General features: G+C 39.3%; 1 protein-coding gene across 1 annotated transcript in view; it reads right to left on the bottom strand.

The window, feature by feature from the left end:
- The window catches only part of grb10b (growth factor receptor-bound protein 10b), a 94,026-nt gene that overhangs the window by 59,380 nt on the left and 15,939 nt on the right, over positions 1-18,707 (bottom strand). Inside the window, exon 2 of the mRNA XM_088928574.1 lies at positions 1,382-1,496. Within this exon, the coding sequence (XP_088784700.1) occupies positions 1,382-1,432 (51 nt within the window). The 5' untranslated portion in view covers positions 1,433-1,496. The remainder of the gene's footprint in view (positions 1-1,381; positions 1,497-18,707) is intronic.

Genomic DNA, 18,707 nt, shown 5'->3' with positions numbered 1-18,707 from the left:
TGTGCACAGTTTACAAAAGCTAAAACTCTTAACCAGGATGACCAATATCAAAGCTCTCAGACTATATTCCACAAAATAGAAGTGTAAAATGTAGAAGGTGAGGTAGTTTGTGCCATGCTGCCTTAATTATGAGAAGAAAGAACAACTCCGAAGCTTTATAAACTCACATGGCACACACTCAAATGAGCAATAGCCAATTTTCCAGCTGCATTCCAGGCTCTGACACAGAAGCATCTGATAAGTAAGATAGGAAAAACTGCTATAAAAAGATGAAAAAACTGTTTCATTCCATTTCATCACTGAAAGGTACTATAAATAAACATTATATAGGACTACCATCTACTATATGCCAATATGCAAAAGCAGACTGGACCTGAAATCACACCAATGTTCTCATTTAACCCAGATTTGCAATCATTTGAGCCGGGGAAAAATGGTAATGAGCAAGATCCTGTCAGTCTTCAGCATTTAAACAAGGCATCTGATTCTGTTGGTTTTTTTACCGATGTCAACCATGAGCACAGATTCCAAACAGTCAATTACGCTTTCCCAACTCCATTCAATATCTTTCCCATGGGCTGAGCAAGTCAAACCTACCCCCTGTAAAGCAGAAGAATATTCAACATTCCTGTATATATAGTAAAAGGCCAGAACGATGTATCCCAAACCGTTTGGGATGATCAACAGAGGAGTCGTTCTAAAGCTCCCAAGTGGTTCAGCGAGTAAAGGCATTGTTTAAGACCTCAGGCTGACCCCTGCAAAGCCCGTTCATCACAAGCCTGATTTACAGCCATTTCTTTGGCCAAAGGTGTTCGGTGCTCCCCAAGCAGAGGTGCACAAATAGTGGGGTGCTGCCAGGGCTGGGTGGCCCCTGGTTAGTCAGGGGACCTTTGACTTCCCACACAGCACCAAACCCCAGTTTACTGGAGGACAGAGGCTGGACCTGGACTGTGCTGCCGGGCTCCCAGCGTGAGAGACAGAGGCTCTCTGCAGAAAACCAGAGAGCCCACAGCAGAGAGGTGCACCGATCAGCAACTATCTCTAGCAAAGCTAGGGGAACGTTAAACTTTAATAGAGAAGCATTTCTAACACCAGCATTTTTGTTACCTATTAATCTCTAAAGAGCATAGCAGGTGATCCACTGTTGATCTAAAATTCAGATTGCTGACCATGTGATTAACAATAGTTACTCGTCAGTGTAATTGTCCAATGCGTTAAAATACTAAAAGTCTACACATTAAGGACAAAAGCTTTTTAAAACACATGCTGGAAGATTTAGTAAGAATAGTCGCAAAAGAGTTCCTTTAAGAAAATCGCTGCAAAAAAGATTTTTACACATTTTAAAAATCAGCCAAACTACTGACGAAGAGGTGAGAATTACCTGATAATTTGGATGGTGCAGGAAATAGTCCGGGCAGCCAGCTAAAGCCATGTTATCTTCCTGTTGATCCTGTTGTCTGGTTATCACATCCACTTCTGAGAGCGGTAACAAGAAGCTGCAAAGGAAAGAACATTCATTTAATAAGCACTGCGATTCCTTGTGTAACGGCCACGTTTCAGTACCACAGCTGTTTCACGAGCAAGTCAGAAATCAAAATAAGACCACCATTCTGCAAGCAGTTTTATATCGATGTGAACTCCTTAGCTGTAAAAAAAGCTTAGCTGTAAAGCTGGAATAAAATGTTACTGAATATTCTAAAACAATGATGCATACCGGCCAGTTAATCAAGTCTAATTATGAAATATTCTTTTCATCTGAAGAATTAGTGTAAAGCGCATTTTTAACTAGACAATTTATCTTAATATCTGTGTGAGTGGTAGTGAACACTCATCACATCATACTAAGTACTTCAATACAACACAAAATGTATATTATATGGCTGGATAAAAAAATTTGGATTTCGTTTTGCATTAAATATTTCAGGAATAATTCTGAAATGAAAGTACCTAATAACCCAGTCTTCCAGCACCTATTAGAATAAGCACAACAATATCCCACTGCTGCCAATTCTGCTTTGTAAAAAGTGCCTCCAAGTTTTAAATGCACTTCCCTGTAGCAAGGACTTTAAGATCCTGAATACTTGAATTAGGTACTCTCTGTCCAATACTAAGAAGGTTTGGTTCTCTTAGCCTTGTCAATGTAGGAAATCCCTTTAAGCTCAGCTGAACTCTGGACTGATTTCAAGGCAACACCTTGTGGCATGATAACCAGAACCGTAAACAATGAATGAGATCATATTAGTGCGCTCTACAGTTTCGACACAGCATTCCCAGATTTAAACTCTGCGTTGTGTGATTTTATTGCCTCCCCACATCCTAAGACACACAGAACTTGCGTAAACTGCTCCAGGCTCAGTATATCCCCATCTCATATGCATTTCTGCATCTGTCGCGTCACCCTTAACATTCCGCATTACACTTCCAGGGGTTCCCCTGCCTTGAGTTCAATCTACACCTTTTGAACACAAATTGTAACAAACATGAGAATACTCCGCATTGCATGCCTTTGAATTACTGTACTACTCTATTTACTTCTGCTCTTCATATCTTCTACACTACAAGTCCTGGCCTCCCCACCCAGCACACGCATCTCCATTGTGTCTACTTATGGCAGTCCCGTGCTGCAGTAACTCACTAAACAGAAGATAAGGGAGAAAAGCGAGGACATTTACTGTGACTACAGAAAAACTCATTATGACAGAACTCGGGCTCCCAAGGTTCACCTCTTTCCTTTCCAAATAGTTAGTCCCTTTAAAGACGCTTCCTTTAGCAGTGTCCTTTCCTGCAATCCTGCACTGTCTTTCCCTGGTACATGGACTGGCAGCAGTGGGACCACCACCTGCAGGAACCACAGATCTCCCATAACAGCAGGGCAACCCCCTGCTTCTCACTAGAGCAGATCTGACTTAACGGTGGCGTAACAGTTACCCAGGCAACTGGCAGCTCTGAACGATCTGCGGTTGGGATTAAATAAAAAACCAAACCCAATTAACCATGCACATCACAAACAGAACTTGCACATTTCCATTGATAAGAAGCACTGCTGCACATCTCCCTTAAAAATTCATTTTTATTTACATTAAAGATACACAAGTGTTAAACTCGAGATCACAATAACTTTGATATAATGTACAATTTTCCCTTTAGGGTGTGAAGCAATGCTACAAAATCATTAAAGCAATCTCACTCTTCCCCTCAAATAAATGCAAACATGCACAGTAGTTTCCTTTTGAAAGCTAGAGGCCTCTTTATACTTATCTGGGCCATTTGCAAAACCTCTCAGGCTTTTCCGAGCTCTGTCGTTTTTATAGATTCTTATTCTAGTCAAGATTACATAACTAAGAAAGATCTACAAGTTTCACGGCAACAATCTTTACTATTCACTCCCCGACGCTGCAGCAACAAAAGAGAGGGCAGCCGTGGAGATGATGTCACTGCCATCAATTATGTGACCATCTTCAGTGACACACTGGAGACAGCACTCCTTTTGTTAGCAGGTATTGCCTGTTAATTTATCAAAAAATACAGTAGTGCTTCATTTTCATTCAGCCCACACATTTCCCCCTGAGCAAGCCAAGCCTGCTTTATTGAATGAACCCAAATGGGTTTTCTTACAATAAAGTTAAGAACAGTCAGTCATGGGGTGACTTATTACCTCAAAGGTGACACTGCTAGGTTGGTCTTACTTTCACACCAAAGTAACAGAGGGGTAACCAATAAAGAAATCCAGCATCAAACTCGCATGCTTCTGCACATGCTAAACAGAATATAAAAAAACACTACACATCAAGCAGTAACAGTGCTAATACTGAAGAAAAAATATTATGAATTGTCTAAAATAAAACCTGAAAAATACTTATGCAAAGTTTCTTGCTCACGCCGTTTTAAACATTCTTATCCTATAATATTTTGAGGCTAAAAGAGAAGGGTTTTTAAAATTATGTTAGTGCCTTAATCTGGCATGTCAAATGATAATGTAGGGGCATTCTGACTCTTGTCTTCTTTCCAAACCACGCAAAGGCACCACACCTAAAAAGATACTATTTACATAAAAGTAGATAAAAACAGGAAAAAACTACCAAACATAAGCGGTTTTCAAAAAAGTGGTATAACACGTTACAATTAACCCCCTCTACCAAATTCCTAGCTGCGATTAAAAACAAAATGTTTCTTTATCAAAATAAACTGAAGGAAAACTGGCAACAAAGCCACCAATGAAGTTTTAACAGTCTCATTCTGGGACCTGCCTTTACTAATTTTAAAACTTTGAGATTTAGTCATTCAAATGCTGCACAGAGTGTGTCTGTTCAACTCTGTGATTTCCCTCACGGGATCAATAAAGTATCTATCTAGGCTGGAAAATAATGGTAACATCAAGATTGTAGCCAAAACAAGAAGCCTCTCTCAGTGATTAACAGACTGAAAAGGTTTGCTGGTAACAAGCTCTGCATGAGATACAGACCAGTGCTTTCAAAGTGGGTGATCTGGAGTCCTATAAATAATCCTTTGTTTACATAGAGCCCTGTTGCATTTTATGCCATAATACTGTACTAAATACAGTGTGATCTTAACAGTGCTGCATATTCTTGCACAATCGTAGAGAACTTTCTTCTTAGAAATCAAGTTAAAATACCTCACTTGCAAATAAACTTCCATAATGCCTTTCAGTATCCCTTTTCTAATTCTTGGTTTAGTTGTTTCAAACGTTAAGACTATAAGTGGAAATTGTTCAAATCTTGTTCAAGAAACTGTATTCCAAAAACACAACAGCACTTGACCAGAACATTTAAATAAAAAAAAAAATCAATCAAAACAATGTTAACAAAGGAAACGGATAATTTGCCTTCGCAAGAGGCCTGCTGGTAATAAAAAGGATTCATAGTTTTAAAAAAGATTAAATTTACAACCCTGTCAAAAGAATTCAGGTAATAGCGCCGACTCAGATGTCCTCTACTCAATATGGCCAACACAAACTCGGACACAACGAAGCGAAAAGAGTTAAAGTCATAAGAGAGTATGATACAATTACACCAAGCATCTGTCAGATCATTTTTACATTATTGGTCACCATGTTTAAAAAAAAAAGAGTTACAGTTGCCCTAGACAGGACTTCAAAGAAGAGTAACTAGATTAATTCGTAGTCTGAAAGGCATGGGATAGCCAGTCAGGCTAACAGAATTTAAACCCCTGCACTCTCACACCAAAGAGATTACACACGCACATGTGACAAACATGCAAAATCCCAAAATGAATACTCGTGAATCGACGATGACCAGGGCCCAAGGACACAGATGGGAAACCCTAATGAGAGGTGGTACAGTGTAGCTCAGGAATGAGAACAGGTGTCAGTTTTTCCTCACAAAGGGATGGAGATTATATGTAGTCAGCGGCCCCAACCGTGTTGAAACTGAGTCCATAACGTTATGTTGGCCATCAAGTATTACCATCACATCCTTACCAAGAAACCAGACATTAGCACCTAAAGTGTCACCAACGTTCCAGGATTTAAAAGCACATAGAGCACTACAGCAAAAAGGTCTACTTCTGCGGGGTTGATCGCTCATTTAAAAAAAAACAACCTGTGAAAGATGAAGCTTTCCAAGGATCCAGAAAAAGACTGTAAAAGCAAAGGGCAAGTGTGAGAAAGAAATCATTCTGTCAAGGGCACAAAGTCTTGAAATTATCAATATTTTTATTTAAATAAGACGCACACATACTGATACCACAGCACATCACCATGCGCTTTTTTCCTCCAAGCAATATCAACTTAAACTGCCAAGTGAGGCTCCTGCATCCTCCCCAGTGAATTAAAACAGGGGGTATCCCTCAACAATATCATCATCATCATCCAGATGGGGCTACACACAGGCGGTGCTGCAGACGAGTCAGTCCCCTGTAAAGCACGTTGAGTGGAGTGCCCAGAGAGCGCTATACAAGTGTAAAGATAGTTATTATTAATATACATCAATGTCCTCTGCAGTACAGGCTGTCCAAGACCCCAGTGATGTTGGCAAAACACACACAACATATCATCATATGCTGACTGGCATCACTTTATATAGCACCACCCTGTGAATTGTTTTCTTGGAACACTCCTTATACAAAGTCTGCAAGCACCTGATAAATATAACATTTGGCACGTTTGCAAACCTATAAAACCACAGCGGCCAAACATGAAAAAAAAAAAGAGAAACATGCCATCAAGGAATTGCCTAATCTTAGAAACACATTCATTTTGAACTGATCAGCAGCAAAGAATGGCTTTTAACCACTGCAAACTAAAATACACTGCAAAAAGAAAAATTCTAAAACAGTACCAGCTGAAGCACTTCTCCACTGTTCTGTAGGTGCTTGATTCAAATGAAAGTCAAACAAGTTCACACAAGAACTGAGTTCCCTGTAAAATAGGGCATGAAAGTCAAACAATAAGCAATGTAGATTTGGTGAGGTATGGCAGGAAACAATACGGATTATTGGGAATGTAAAAAAAGTGGGGTTTGGTTTTTATTCATCTACCTGACTTATATTCTTTGGAGGTTTTAGGAGGAAAGAAAGGAAGCATTAACTTAATGTTCATGAAGTCTGAATATTCAGCTTCTTACCTCAAATCTGAAAAAACTTAAACAAAATGAACCAGAAGTAAGAGGATAAATGAAACAGTACCAGTGCAAACAGCATTTCTTGATAATTAATTACACCACAGTACATATGCAAAATGAATATACACTTTAAAACTACTTATTGATCATATCCCAGTGAGCACCTAATTTGTTTCTAGGAAATATTAAGTACATTTTTAATGAATTCCAAAACAGTCCAGTCTGCTGTGCTGATTGTTAAATCTACAAATACTGAAAGGGGACACTGACCTCTCACTTGTGACAAAAGCCAATAATCCTCTAATTATTTAAGATACTAGGTAATTACTTCTATACATGACAATCAAAAGTAAGCATTGTGAGCAGTCTTTTGGTTATGTGGTTAGTCTTGTGAAAGGTTGCAGATCAGTCAATGCTAAGAAGTAGTCATTTATCTTGGGGAGAAAGCTGCTTGTCACATAAAATGCTAATTTTCGTTTAAATACAAAAAAAAGGTGAGCAGCACTATGCCTGCTTTAAACCAAAACATTTCAGCAACTTATTCCATAAGCATTTCAAAACATTCAAATTAGAAGCTGAAATTTACCAAAGCAAACATTTAACTCGTATCTCAACTCTATCCTGTACTAAAACTCAAAAGGAATCCCTGGTAATGCAGCAAAAGATTACATCAATACAAGCAGACAGTGGCTGTAGTCCCTGTCAACAATCATGGCTTTGTTTTGCAAAGTAACAAGTACTTGATTGAAAAAAGTACACATTCCCACAAGAGAACCTGTTGTGTACAAAAGGTAGAGTACAAACTGAGCTTAAATGTTTTTATTTATTCCCTGAGATAAGGATCTTTAATACAAATGAAAAAAATACAAACAAATGCATTCTTTTTGGCATAAATGTCCTTTTATCTAGAGGTATTCAGGCATTTGGAGCAGTGCACAGGCAGGAATCGTGGCAGGCTGCCTATTATAAAGACTTAAGTGTCAACATTTGCAGGATTCTCTAAAAGCTCTTCGTGTACTAGATCAGGTTCTCTTCCTGGCGTGCAAGTCCCTACCTTACTACGCATTATGATGAGATCCGATAATAAGTCACCCTGTTATTTGTCATTACACAAGTTTAACAAAAAAAAACAAGAAGTTACAGCACTGAGCAAAAACAGTTTCCAAAGTACAATAATTCTAGCTGAAGAGAGTTTCCCCACCACAAATGACCAACACAAAAAAGATTCATCATCCAATTTGATCCCCAGTAATGTTTTAATCTGACATCCCTGTTCAGCCTCTGACCTTAGCCTAGCAATTAGCCCTGCCAGCAGGTACATCTAGAAAGGGAACTGAAGAACTTGATTTGATGCTGCTGAACTAATTACCGAGAAAGTTTTGGCTAAAGCTTGCGCCAACACGTTTGTAACTGAAGATTCTGAACAATGAAGCATTTCTAAACACTTAATCACAGCCTCAGTTAAACTTACTCGACGCTTATGGTACATTTTCAGATCTAAAGGAGATCTTCCCCCACATGGGATAGCTGTAAAAACAAGGTTCAGAGACCCACAAAAGCATAATGATACAACTAAAAAAATATATATTGGCAATTCCACTGTCCTGTTTCCATTGTCTGAACTATGATGGAACACATATTGGAATAAGTAGAGTTTAACACCACACTGAAGAAGAGAAAGAAAAAAAACTTTCAACTGTGGTGCCTTTGTCTGGCAAGTACCAGCCTGCAATGTAGCGGATGATTTTGACTAAGCCTAATACAGTTATTTTATGTAAATTACCCTTAAATAGTGGATTTATATGGCATTGCAAATAGATGAAGTAGTCCTCCTCTATGCTTTATCCAACTCTGAATGACTAAAAATCTCAAACACAAAATGTCAGATAAAACTGAACAAATCAGTTTATCAATCACTGCCTTTAAATATTTCCTACAGGTCAAAAAAACATTTTCAGCTCAGGAAATGTGGAGTCAAAACAGTCCTCTGAATGAAACGTACTGCATCAAGAAAGTGTTTCAAATACCTTGTGAAACATTTTGCGCAGCAAGTTGTTAATCCATCACTAACTTCAGGCTTTCTGTGAAGGTTTCTTCACAGATTCATGACAGAACCCACAGCTCAAATATTTCCCCCCCCAAAACACTGTATTCACAATGTACAGTTTAATCCTAAGTACATTAGGTTTTCAAATGCCAGTTTTGGAAGATTTCTATTTCATCTGCATGAAACAATTCATTTTCCTAACATCGTACATAGAGTTTTAAATGCTTGTCATGATTGGATAAATGAAAAGTTAACATAAAACAGAACCGTAACTACTGTACCAACACTACAGATCAGAATTACACGGGCATTTTATTTTTATAAGTCTTTATTTTGCTCAGTACCATTTGCATAGCTGTGGGCATAAAGGGGGTGTAATTTTAAGGAAATTTAAAACGATTAAAAGCTTGCATTATAAAATTCTAGTATATATGAAAGTTCTGTCTAGTATGAAAAGAGAACAATGTTAAAGACTTGTCAAAGTCCCAAACTACAGCAGCAGATGTATGGCAATGGAATTTCATCAAGAGATAGGAAAAAGTTAACAGCAGAATTATTTTTAAAATAACTCCCAAGTAAAAGCAACATAAAGGTGATTTTACGATATGTAAAATACCAGTTTACCAACAGAGTCCCTTTCAAAAGACAACTGTGTGGTGGATACAACACCAAACGTAGCCACAGACTGTTCAGCTGAAGTTTTACAAATCCATCAAATACCTCAGAAACCTACATTTCTTCAGACTGATATGACCAATTCTGTCTTTGCATTCCTTGAGGTCTTCTGAGGTTTCTTTTTCATCTCTTCATGATTAGAAACAAGAGTTAAAGGAATGAATCAGGATGGAAGTAAGCACAAGTAGTTTCAAGCAGGCTACTTTTTATTCTGATTTTCCCTTGAAATCTGTTCTTGAGCAGAGTCCATCCATATTAAAACTGGACACTTCCAGACTGATTTTTTTCCCCCCAAATGCTTGTAAAAGATTAAATGATTTCATATGGTTGGGGGTTCAGCTTGCGGAGGGTCGGACTGTGAGCAGACCCATGCACATTCAAAGTACAAAGTCAACTAGAACTAATGCCTCAACTTTGTCTCCCTAAATTTGCATGCAAAGTGCTACATACAGACATGTGACATTTTTAAATGTGATACAAGGTTACGTTTGCAAAGGAGTAGGCTATGGTTTGTAAAGGAATGATAATTAATTGAAATCAGTAAATAAAGACTTATGAAAAATTTAAGCTAACAACATGCTCTGCTCAACAGGCCAAGGAATGTCTAACATGTCATACTGTATGCATAATGTCAGGTGGCTTGTTGCAGGAGAGCAGTATGTACAGTAAGTCATTTAACCAGATAAACCAATTAAGAACACATACAACGATGACCTGCAAGGCCACCCATTTATACAGCGGGGCAAATCCTACAGCCATCTGAGCAAAGTACCTGGTACAAGTTCACAACTGCTGAGTGCCACCTGGATCTGAACCTACAGCTCGAGGGTCCACAGCCCTAGCCACAACTCCACACAGCTGCAAGCCTTTCTGCCACAAGCAAACTCTTACAGTGGTATCTTCATCCAAAATGACCTGGATAACCGGTTTTTCCCTGCACCACAACCGATATAAAGCTATGACAGACTGTGGAAAGCTCTGCTGAGCCTGAAACAAGACCATCTATCCGTTGCTTCATTCTGCTGTGTGGAATTTCTGCTCAGCATTCCAGTGCCTCTGGAGGGAAGTGATTGGCATGTCATGACATTTCCTGACGTATCAGGTGGCGAGCCGTTAGTGCCACATGTACAGTGCAGCAATGTAAACAATATGCTCCACACATAGTTCGGCGTATCACTGACAGCATGTGACTCGCTGGCCCTCACAGCCCGTCAATCACCGCAAGATGTTTGCAAAGGATAGCTTTACCTTTGACAGTCAGCACTGGCTACTTTACACAACATACTCCTGACTGGCCAGCTAATGCATTTCTCCTTCATGCTCCTCTTCACTGGCCAAATGCAATGAACACCCTGCATGCTTCCTTCTCTCTTACAGGTATGTCCTCCCAGAGCACAAACATTAACCCAATGAGACCTCAGTCAATTTCCGCCTGGAATGATGTCCCCTCATCCTTTTGGAATATCTCTGGAAGTTTATACAGTCGAAGCCTGGTTTATGGCTTAAATTAAAAGGTTCCATTGGAAACTCAGCCAAAGGATCAATGACATTTCATTTCAGCCATAGGGAGTGGTATGACTAATTCCAATTCAATAGAAGGTTCTCCTACACATTTATGCAGGAAACCCACATGCACAAAGTACTTCCAAGATTGTTTCTCAAGTATCAGCAGTAATATCAAGTGGCGTATCCAATGGATAACGGTCCTATTGTGGCCCCACTGTATAAAGAATTTATTCAAGAAAGGTGCACAATAGATGTTCCTACATCAGTTACTCAGCTGCCTTACAGGAAGTGGTAATAACCATCTTTTATTCATTCCAGATCTTAACAAATACCACGATGCAGTTATCTTCAGCTTATAACTTTTCTATACATGTTTTCATTCACTTCTACAAAAAAAAGTCTCGAGGCTTCATTCAAAAATGACAAAGAGGTTCTTTCCAAATAAGAGGCTATGCATCATTTATAAAAAAAAGCCACAGGACAAATGAAAGGAATTATTTTACCATTTCTGCCAGTGAATGTAGCTACTAACCCAGCCTTTTCCTTTTTTTCCAAAAATGCCTGATTATTCAGTTAATTTGAGAGAGATCTAACAGGTCTTTGATTTCTCCAACATGCTGAACTCCCTGTGCTATGGGACTGGTCTTTTAAAGTTCTGGATGCATGTATCAGACACACAGATGCATATGAAATGAAAATCTGAATCTTAGGAACCAACCAAATGTTCCATCAAGATCATTAAATAAGTGAAAAGGTCTTGCTAAAGAGAATCCTGATAAGACAACTGGACCTACTGGTGACAGGTATTCTAGAGTAACCTCCTTAAACACATCCATCAATTTTAAATTGATTGATTTCATTTGGATTTTCAAAAGTTTCATCCCCAAAGTTCATGGTGAGCAAGTGCCTAACCTGGCAGGACTATACCCTATGTTACGATCCTAATTGTCTAGGGGTAAAGGGGTGTAACATTTAGGATGGCTTTGGATGCAGGTGGATTTTTGGTGAGTGACTTGGGAAGCGTGACAAGTTTTGGTGCAAAAGTGATTTTAAAGTGAATAAGTGACTGGTACGTAATATGACACAATAACACACAGGGAAAGGGAACTAGAGCGGCGCCAAAGAAAAGAAAAAAAACAAACAAAATGGAGCTGGCTAATAAAGTGAGGGAAAAGCTGACCTAACTACCGAAACAAAACCCGAAACACTCGGGTCTTCGGCGTCTTCTAATGCCCTAGCTTACCTTCACTAACTACCCAAAACCATACAAGACAAAAGGCACTCACCCGTCCTAAACTAGTGTTACTAATACAAAGATGAACTACGTGTGCAGAATGTACCCGACAACCTAAAATAACCCTATAAACAAAAGTTCACAAAAATACACAAGTGAACTACGAATACAAATAAGGGAAGACGAGAGTAGACACAAGGAATAGGGTACAAAAGAGTACAGAGGTTGATATGACGCATTTGGGCAAGGTAGTGGCAAAAACACAGGATAATACAAACAAACGGAAGTACAAGGAGACTAATGTAAACCAACAAAGCCGAAGCTATACAGAAACGAAGTGAATCCGAACGAAAACAAAGAGAAACGAAGCCGTAGCAAAACGAAAGCAAAACTATAAGCCAAGCAGAAGCAAAGTCAAGCGAAAGACCCCTTCATTCTGAAAACCTCCAAGTTAAATACTGAATAAGCTGAGTTCTGATTGGTCGAGAGTTGATTGAAGATGATGTCACAACGGCAAAGATGGATGAATTAATGAACCAAAGTCAGGAAGTGTGTAACACCAAAACAAACACACATGGACCACACTGGGACATAACACTCTAGACCAAACAAAAGTGCATCAGAAAGCACAAGTGCATATGGTGCTACCAGACTAATTCAGTTGGCACGTCCCTGGACTGTGTAAGGAAGCAGCCATCCAAGAAAACCCGCGTAGACATACTGCAGGCAGAACCTGAAAACTCCACACAAAGCGCACACAAAGGTCATGGAGGCTCCTTCGATTATGGAATTAAGGAACCTTAAACGGATCACAACAGTTCACGCAGTGTCATATCCAAATGTTTTCAAATAAAATGCAAATATCCCCACAACCAACCCAAAACATGCAAATACTTAGATGAACATTCCCAATACATTTCAAAAGACTTTTCATACAGTAATTTCAGACAAATGCTATGCTTTATTTAAAATATCCTAACATGCTAACTTTTCTCTATAAATGCATGCAGTCCTCTTCATGAGAAAGTTTCTCTCAACTCGGTCAGCTGTTCTCGAGGTTTTTCCATCTTTTACTAGACAATCATAAAGTTGACTTGCCCAGACTGGTCGAACTCAATTCCTGCATCAAATTCAAAATCAGAGATCCACTTGTGTTTAGGCCTCACTACCCCCCCCCCCAACACCAACCCCATCTACTTGAACTTTATTGCCATATGTCACCAGTACATGTACTAGTACAATGGAATTCTTACTTACAGAAAGTCTCTCGAATTTTAAAACAAGTGTAAAAACACAAAGTGCAGACAGTGCATCAAGACAATATACAAACAAACAGTAGACAATGTACATGTAAACAGTTTGAATGTAAACACTACAGACGTGTAAACAATGACTGGAGATGTACAATAAATAAGAAATCATAATGAGGTAGAGGGTGTAGGTGTGGTCCGTGGGGCATGGCTAAATGTGTTCGCCAATCGCGCTGCTTGTGGATAGAAGCTATTGAAGAATCTAGTGGTAAGTGTCCGTATGCTCTTATATCTCTTGCCTGAGGGCAGTGAGGTGAAGAGCTCATGCCCGGGGTGGTGACTGTCCTCTGTGATGGCCAGAACTCTACCACGGCAGCGGTCCTCATAGAGCTGTTTAATCTCGGCGAGACCACAGCTGATGATCTTCTGGGCCATATTGACCATTCTCTGCAGTGCCTTTCTTTCTCGAGAAGAGGTGTTGCCATAACCACATGGATATCCCGTTGGTGAGGATGCTCTCGATGGTGCAGCGGTAGAAGTTCAACTATGAATCAGAATCACTATTCATATCAGTATATGATCAACCAATGACCTCTGCCCACATGCTGCAGCCTTCTCATCACTTTTGCTGTTCATGGAACATATTTCTAACTTCTGAAGCATTCATCAATAGTTTACGATCTACTTTTTCTTACGATTAAGCACTAAGCATCTGATAAATGTCAAGAGTACAAGTGAAATGACTACCCTTGGATTGCTGAACTGTCACTCCTTTATACTTCAAAGAGGTCACCATCAGAGGTGGTGGAAATCCTACAATCTGATCAATCAACAAGGCTAACTAGGCCCTTCAGTTTCACACCGCTAGCCTGGCTTCATCATTGTATTGAAACCATTAGAGAATAATATGTTCTAGGTCAATGCGCCTCACTGTCCATAAATTGAATCTGCTGAAAGTGGTGGAGAACTCTGTTTAAATTTCAATTTTTGGGGTTTACAGAACTTAAGAACACTCAAAGCTTACTCAACTGCTCTACTGTCTAGGGACACGCAGTAACAGGTGAAAAAATGTCTACTGACAAAGGAGTCTCATCTTGATAAATATGGATTTGGCACAAAATTAAATACAAAACGCAGACATTCATAGTTCACATTTAAATACAACTGCATCTCCTACAGAGTCAGCCTTACACACTTAGAAAAAAAACTCAAAAGCAAAACTCAAAACTTCTAAAAGAGGAGAAGGCTATAAAAAGCAACTGCTGAGATCAAGTTTGTTGAGGGTTTTTTTTTCTGGTTCCCTAAAATAAGAAACAGTAATTTGGCTGTTAACACTGCAAGGATGGCTGAATATTGACAGCTGTAAAAATGGTGACTATATAATAGCCTGGCTCCAGTGGAGGAGTTTGTGTCAGTAAAGAGCTGAAGTTAATATCATAATTTAAGTGTTGTGAGAAATATGATCGAGCGACAAGGGAAACTAGGCTCTTCTGTTTCAGCTCATGAAATACTGCACATAACTAGTCTGGCTACAGCTGTCTATAGAAACCGTTCCGAGTATTTTATGTTCCAGGTCAAAAATTAAACGTGCTGAAATTGAAGTGGTGAAGAACACTAAACATCAGCTTGATTTTAAAGAGCTTAAGATGACTCAATGCTTATTCAACTGCTTTCTAATGAAGCCCGGAGTCCGTTTAACAGTTAAAGACAAGGAGGAATCCCAGACGTCTGGGGGAAAAAAAAAAGTCAGGTTAGGAAGAAAAATGGTGCACACTGGATGACTTCAGATATGACAAACCAGAATTCTTCGTCAGTATTCTGTTGCCCATTTTATTCGCAAGACTTTTTTAGTCTTCCTGGACAACAGTGAAACGTCAAAAGCTTTTCTACCAAACACACTTTTCTTCTGGCCTTTAATGACGGCAAAATCTGTGACATTTTATCCACAGTAACTTTTACTGCTTAGCACCTTCACACTGCCAGTACAATCCCAAAGCAGAAAATAATTGCAAATATCCTTCATGATAGTCATTTACCTGCAGCAGTGTCCATGATGCACCCAAAGGGCTTCTTCTCTAACACTAAGGTGTACAATCCACTGAACATTGCTCACTTGAGGATGGTCTCAAGGTAACATTGAAATGATACTCATTTCTTTCCAATGAATTAAAACTCCACTCACAACAATGAAGTTCAGACCAAGGCGTTACCGCGCACATTTCACGATTTCACAGCGTGGGCGCTGAAACTGCAGCTATACAACCCGCAAGGTGCAGTGATGAAGCAGGCCTGGGGTGGATACAGCCCACCAGGGTTTCAATTCCCACTGGTACAGCAGGTCCCAAGACGACAGTAGCTTGAAATTTAACATAAAGGGGAGGCGTCTTTTTCAGCTTTTACTGAGTGCTCTCTGAAAAGGTGCCCACTCCCGGGTGCCAGCGACAGGCATCACAAAAGGTCTAAGAAGTCAACACCAACTGGTGCTCTGGTGTTCAAAAGGCCACATCATACTATAGATAGTTCTCCTCAGTGACATCAAGTGTGTGAATTCTGAGATTGGGCCACCTAGAAAAAACAAGGGGATGACGACCAGACAGATTTATCATTTGTCTGTTTTCATAAAGCTTCATCGTTATAATTTTAGTATTCTTCCATCAAGCACCCTATTTTGACCAGATATGAAATAGACTCAAATCCTAGTTTAAATTAAGCACAATAAAAGAGAAAACCAGTAGTACAGTTGTCATCTTTTATGGTTACGGGGTGCAATATGAATTAAAAAACAGTTCCAAGCACAGTAAAGATTACCCACCAAGACCTTTTCACAGTGCAATTTATAGGATTTGTCACACGGTCACCTCCAAAAAGTTATTGATGCTCAAGTTATTACATGGGAGGGATGAGGGGATGAAAACAAACTTCATTTGTTTGACATTTTCATTTGCATTCTAAACATGCACCTGGCGCAACTTACTAGAGAAATCAATTTAAGCATCTCAATTGACCAATGTCAGTAAATAACATTTACTGACTAAGAACACAATCGCCAAAGGATTTCTAGATAAAATTCTCACTTACTGAAACCCCCTCCACCCCAACACAGGTCCTAAGGGGTTTTCCAAGTCTTATTTCAGGCCACAATTGTCCTTGTATCTCCTTTAAGGGACATCAAACCGATTCACTCTACCTGTTGAATGGAAAACAGCATTTATTTGCAAATGCCCTTCAGAAAGTATCAGCAAAGTATGTTTGACAGCACAGACCATAAGATATTTGCAATACCTGCTGAACTTGGACATCACAAACGCTGACCATTAAGCACCTCATCTTGACATTTAGAGGTTACTGACCTGTTTTTTAGATCAGTGATAGATTGTGTCCATGAAATACTCTTTTGATAGAATTCCACCGACAGATGGCAAACTTTCACTTATGTTAGTACCACGTGTGTAGTGTGTTAATTGCTAAAATGTATGGCTTCTCCATCTTCAGCACTACAGTGAATGCACACATGCAAACACATCAAGTGAGCAGCTAGACCAGTCCCAAGACGCAGCAGGACTGCAACAACATCCAAGCTCCACAGTTTTACAATACTGTTTTTCATTAAAAGACATTTGAGGTGGAGCAATTAATTCATCATCAACTAGTATTGCTCGTATTCATTAATCTTAAATGGACTGTTGTTACACCTTTTTTAATCAGCCTATTTAATAAGTCTTGGAAAAAGAGGACTACTTGGAGCATCTTAGTGTAACCCAGATGATAATTACAAAAAGCATTCAACAGCTGAGCTATCCCTTGTTCCCCCGTAGATTCTTGTGCATGATACCAGATTGCAGTGCAGCCTCCAGAGGGCTATAAATTTTCTTCTCTTCCTAATTGGACCGTTCTCTGAAATAGCACAGTTATTTATAGCTTTGAACATCAAGTATCAAAACAGCAACCTGTACAGAGAAAGCCAGCACAAGTCACGACACTGAAAGTTCATTTTACGCAAGGCTTCAAAGCATTATGTCAAATGCACAAGGGCAACTAAGTCGAGGTTAACCAGAAACTGACTTCACACACATCTCCCCATCAGTGAGGGATCCCTTGCAAACACAGAACGGCACAAAGTAACAGAACAACACTGTATGCATTTACAGGTTTGACTGGTGGAGGCTGGCTGAGTGGACTCTTTGCAGCTGTAAAGGTGCAAAACCGAAGTATCAAAGGGTCTCCAAAATACATTTCTTTCTTCACTTCCATTAAGAAAATCATTGTATTGGTTTGCAATTCTATGATCTGAACATTGACCAACTGCCAGTGGCACCTTCTCCAGCTGAACTTCCATTCTTTAGACTAGCAAGACATCAAATATTTCTACACAGTTCTGACAGCTTATCTAGTTAGCATCTTCCTTTAAACCTGGCACCTGACATCTTCATAAACACAGCCGGGGCTCCGTCTTCATCACCACATTTAACACTGACAGCACTGCCAGTGCCCAGTTGCATAAAGCTGCAATAACACCACTCAGTTTCCAAGGCAACTTCTCAGGGGATCTTTCTTTTAATACTTGCTCTAGATATATTTAGGGAGCACTAAATACTCAAATGCTATACCTCACCTGTAACTCTTGTAAAACACAAGGAAATTGAATATGGAGCATCTTGGTTACGTAAAAGCTCGGCAACAATAAAACACTTTCATATAGTCAGTAACAACTGCATCAGTGAAAAACAGCCATGTACCTCATCCAAGTCAGAAGAAGGCCAAGGGTCAATATGTTTACAACCGTAATGAATGCAAACCAAACACAACATATTAACAAGCATCCCCATGCAACTGACCTCAATGTCATTAAACTGCAGAAAGTTTGTTTGCATTGTTTCGTCAACTGTAAGAGAGTGGCAAATCCCAAAAACCCAAGACCCTTAATCTGTTAGAAAAGAGCACAAGCTTATAAAGAGGAAATCAGTTTTCTATTCTAGAGCAGAATCTAGGTGGCACAGCAGACTACTATATTCAAGTACGAAGACCTTTTGTACTAATGTCATGGTTTCTTTACTATCAGTATTTTGACTTGTGGCTCTTAATTTTGGCTACTTGTCACATACCAGTGTCAGTCACTCAAGATGGGGTTGATACTCCTTGAGCATAAAATTGCTAATTTAGCTCCCAACCATAAAAGGGTAAGAAAATCATATTATAGACAAGTCTTACTTCTTGTACAATTACAGAGAAGATTAGGTCTAAACTGAAGGATTATCTGTACATTAATAGGTTTCTATTTTTGACAACATGGTATTCAAAATGGTGGATCTTGTCTAACATAAGAAATCTTTGAAAGACAAACAGCAGCAATGAATACAGAGCACATTATACAGCGTACAGTATATAGATTTTCAAAA

Source organism: Atractosteus spatula, chromosome 12 (assembly GCF_055471065.1).
Source record: "Atractosteus spatula isolate fAtrSpa1 chromosome 12, fAtrSpa1.hap1, whole genome shotgun sequence".
In the NCBI taxonomy this organism is placed as follows: domain Eukaryota; kingdom Metazoa; phylum Chordata; class Actinopteri; order Semionotiformes; family Lepisosteidae; genus Atractosteus; species Atractosteus spatula.
This window is presented reverse-complemented; position numbering and strand designations above follow the sequence as displayed.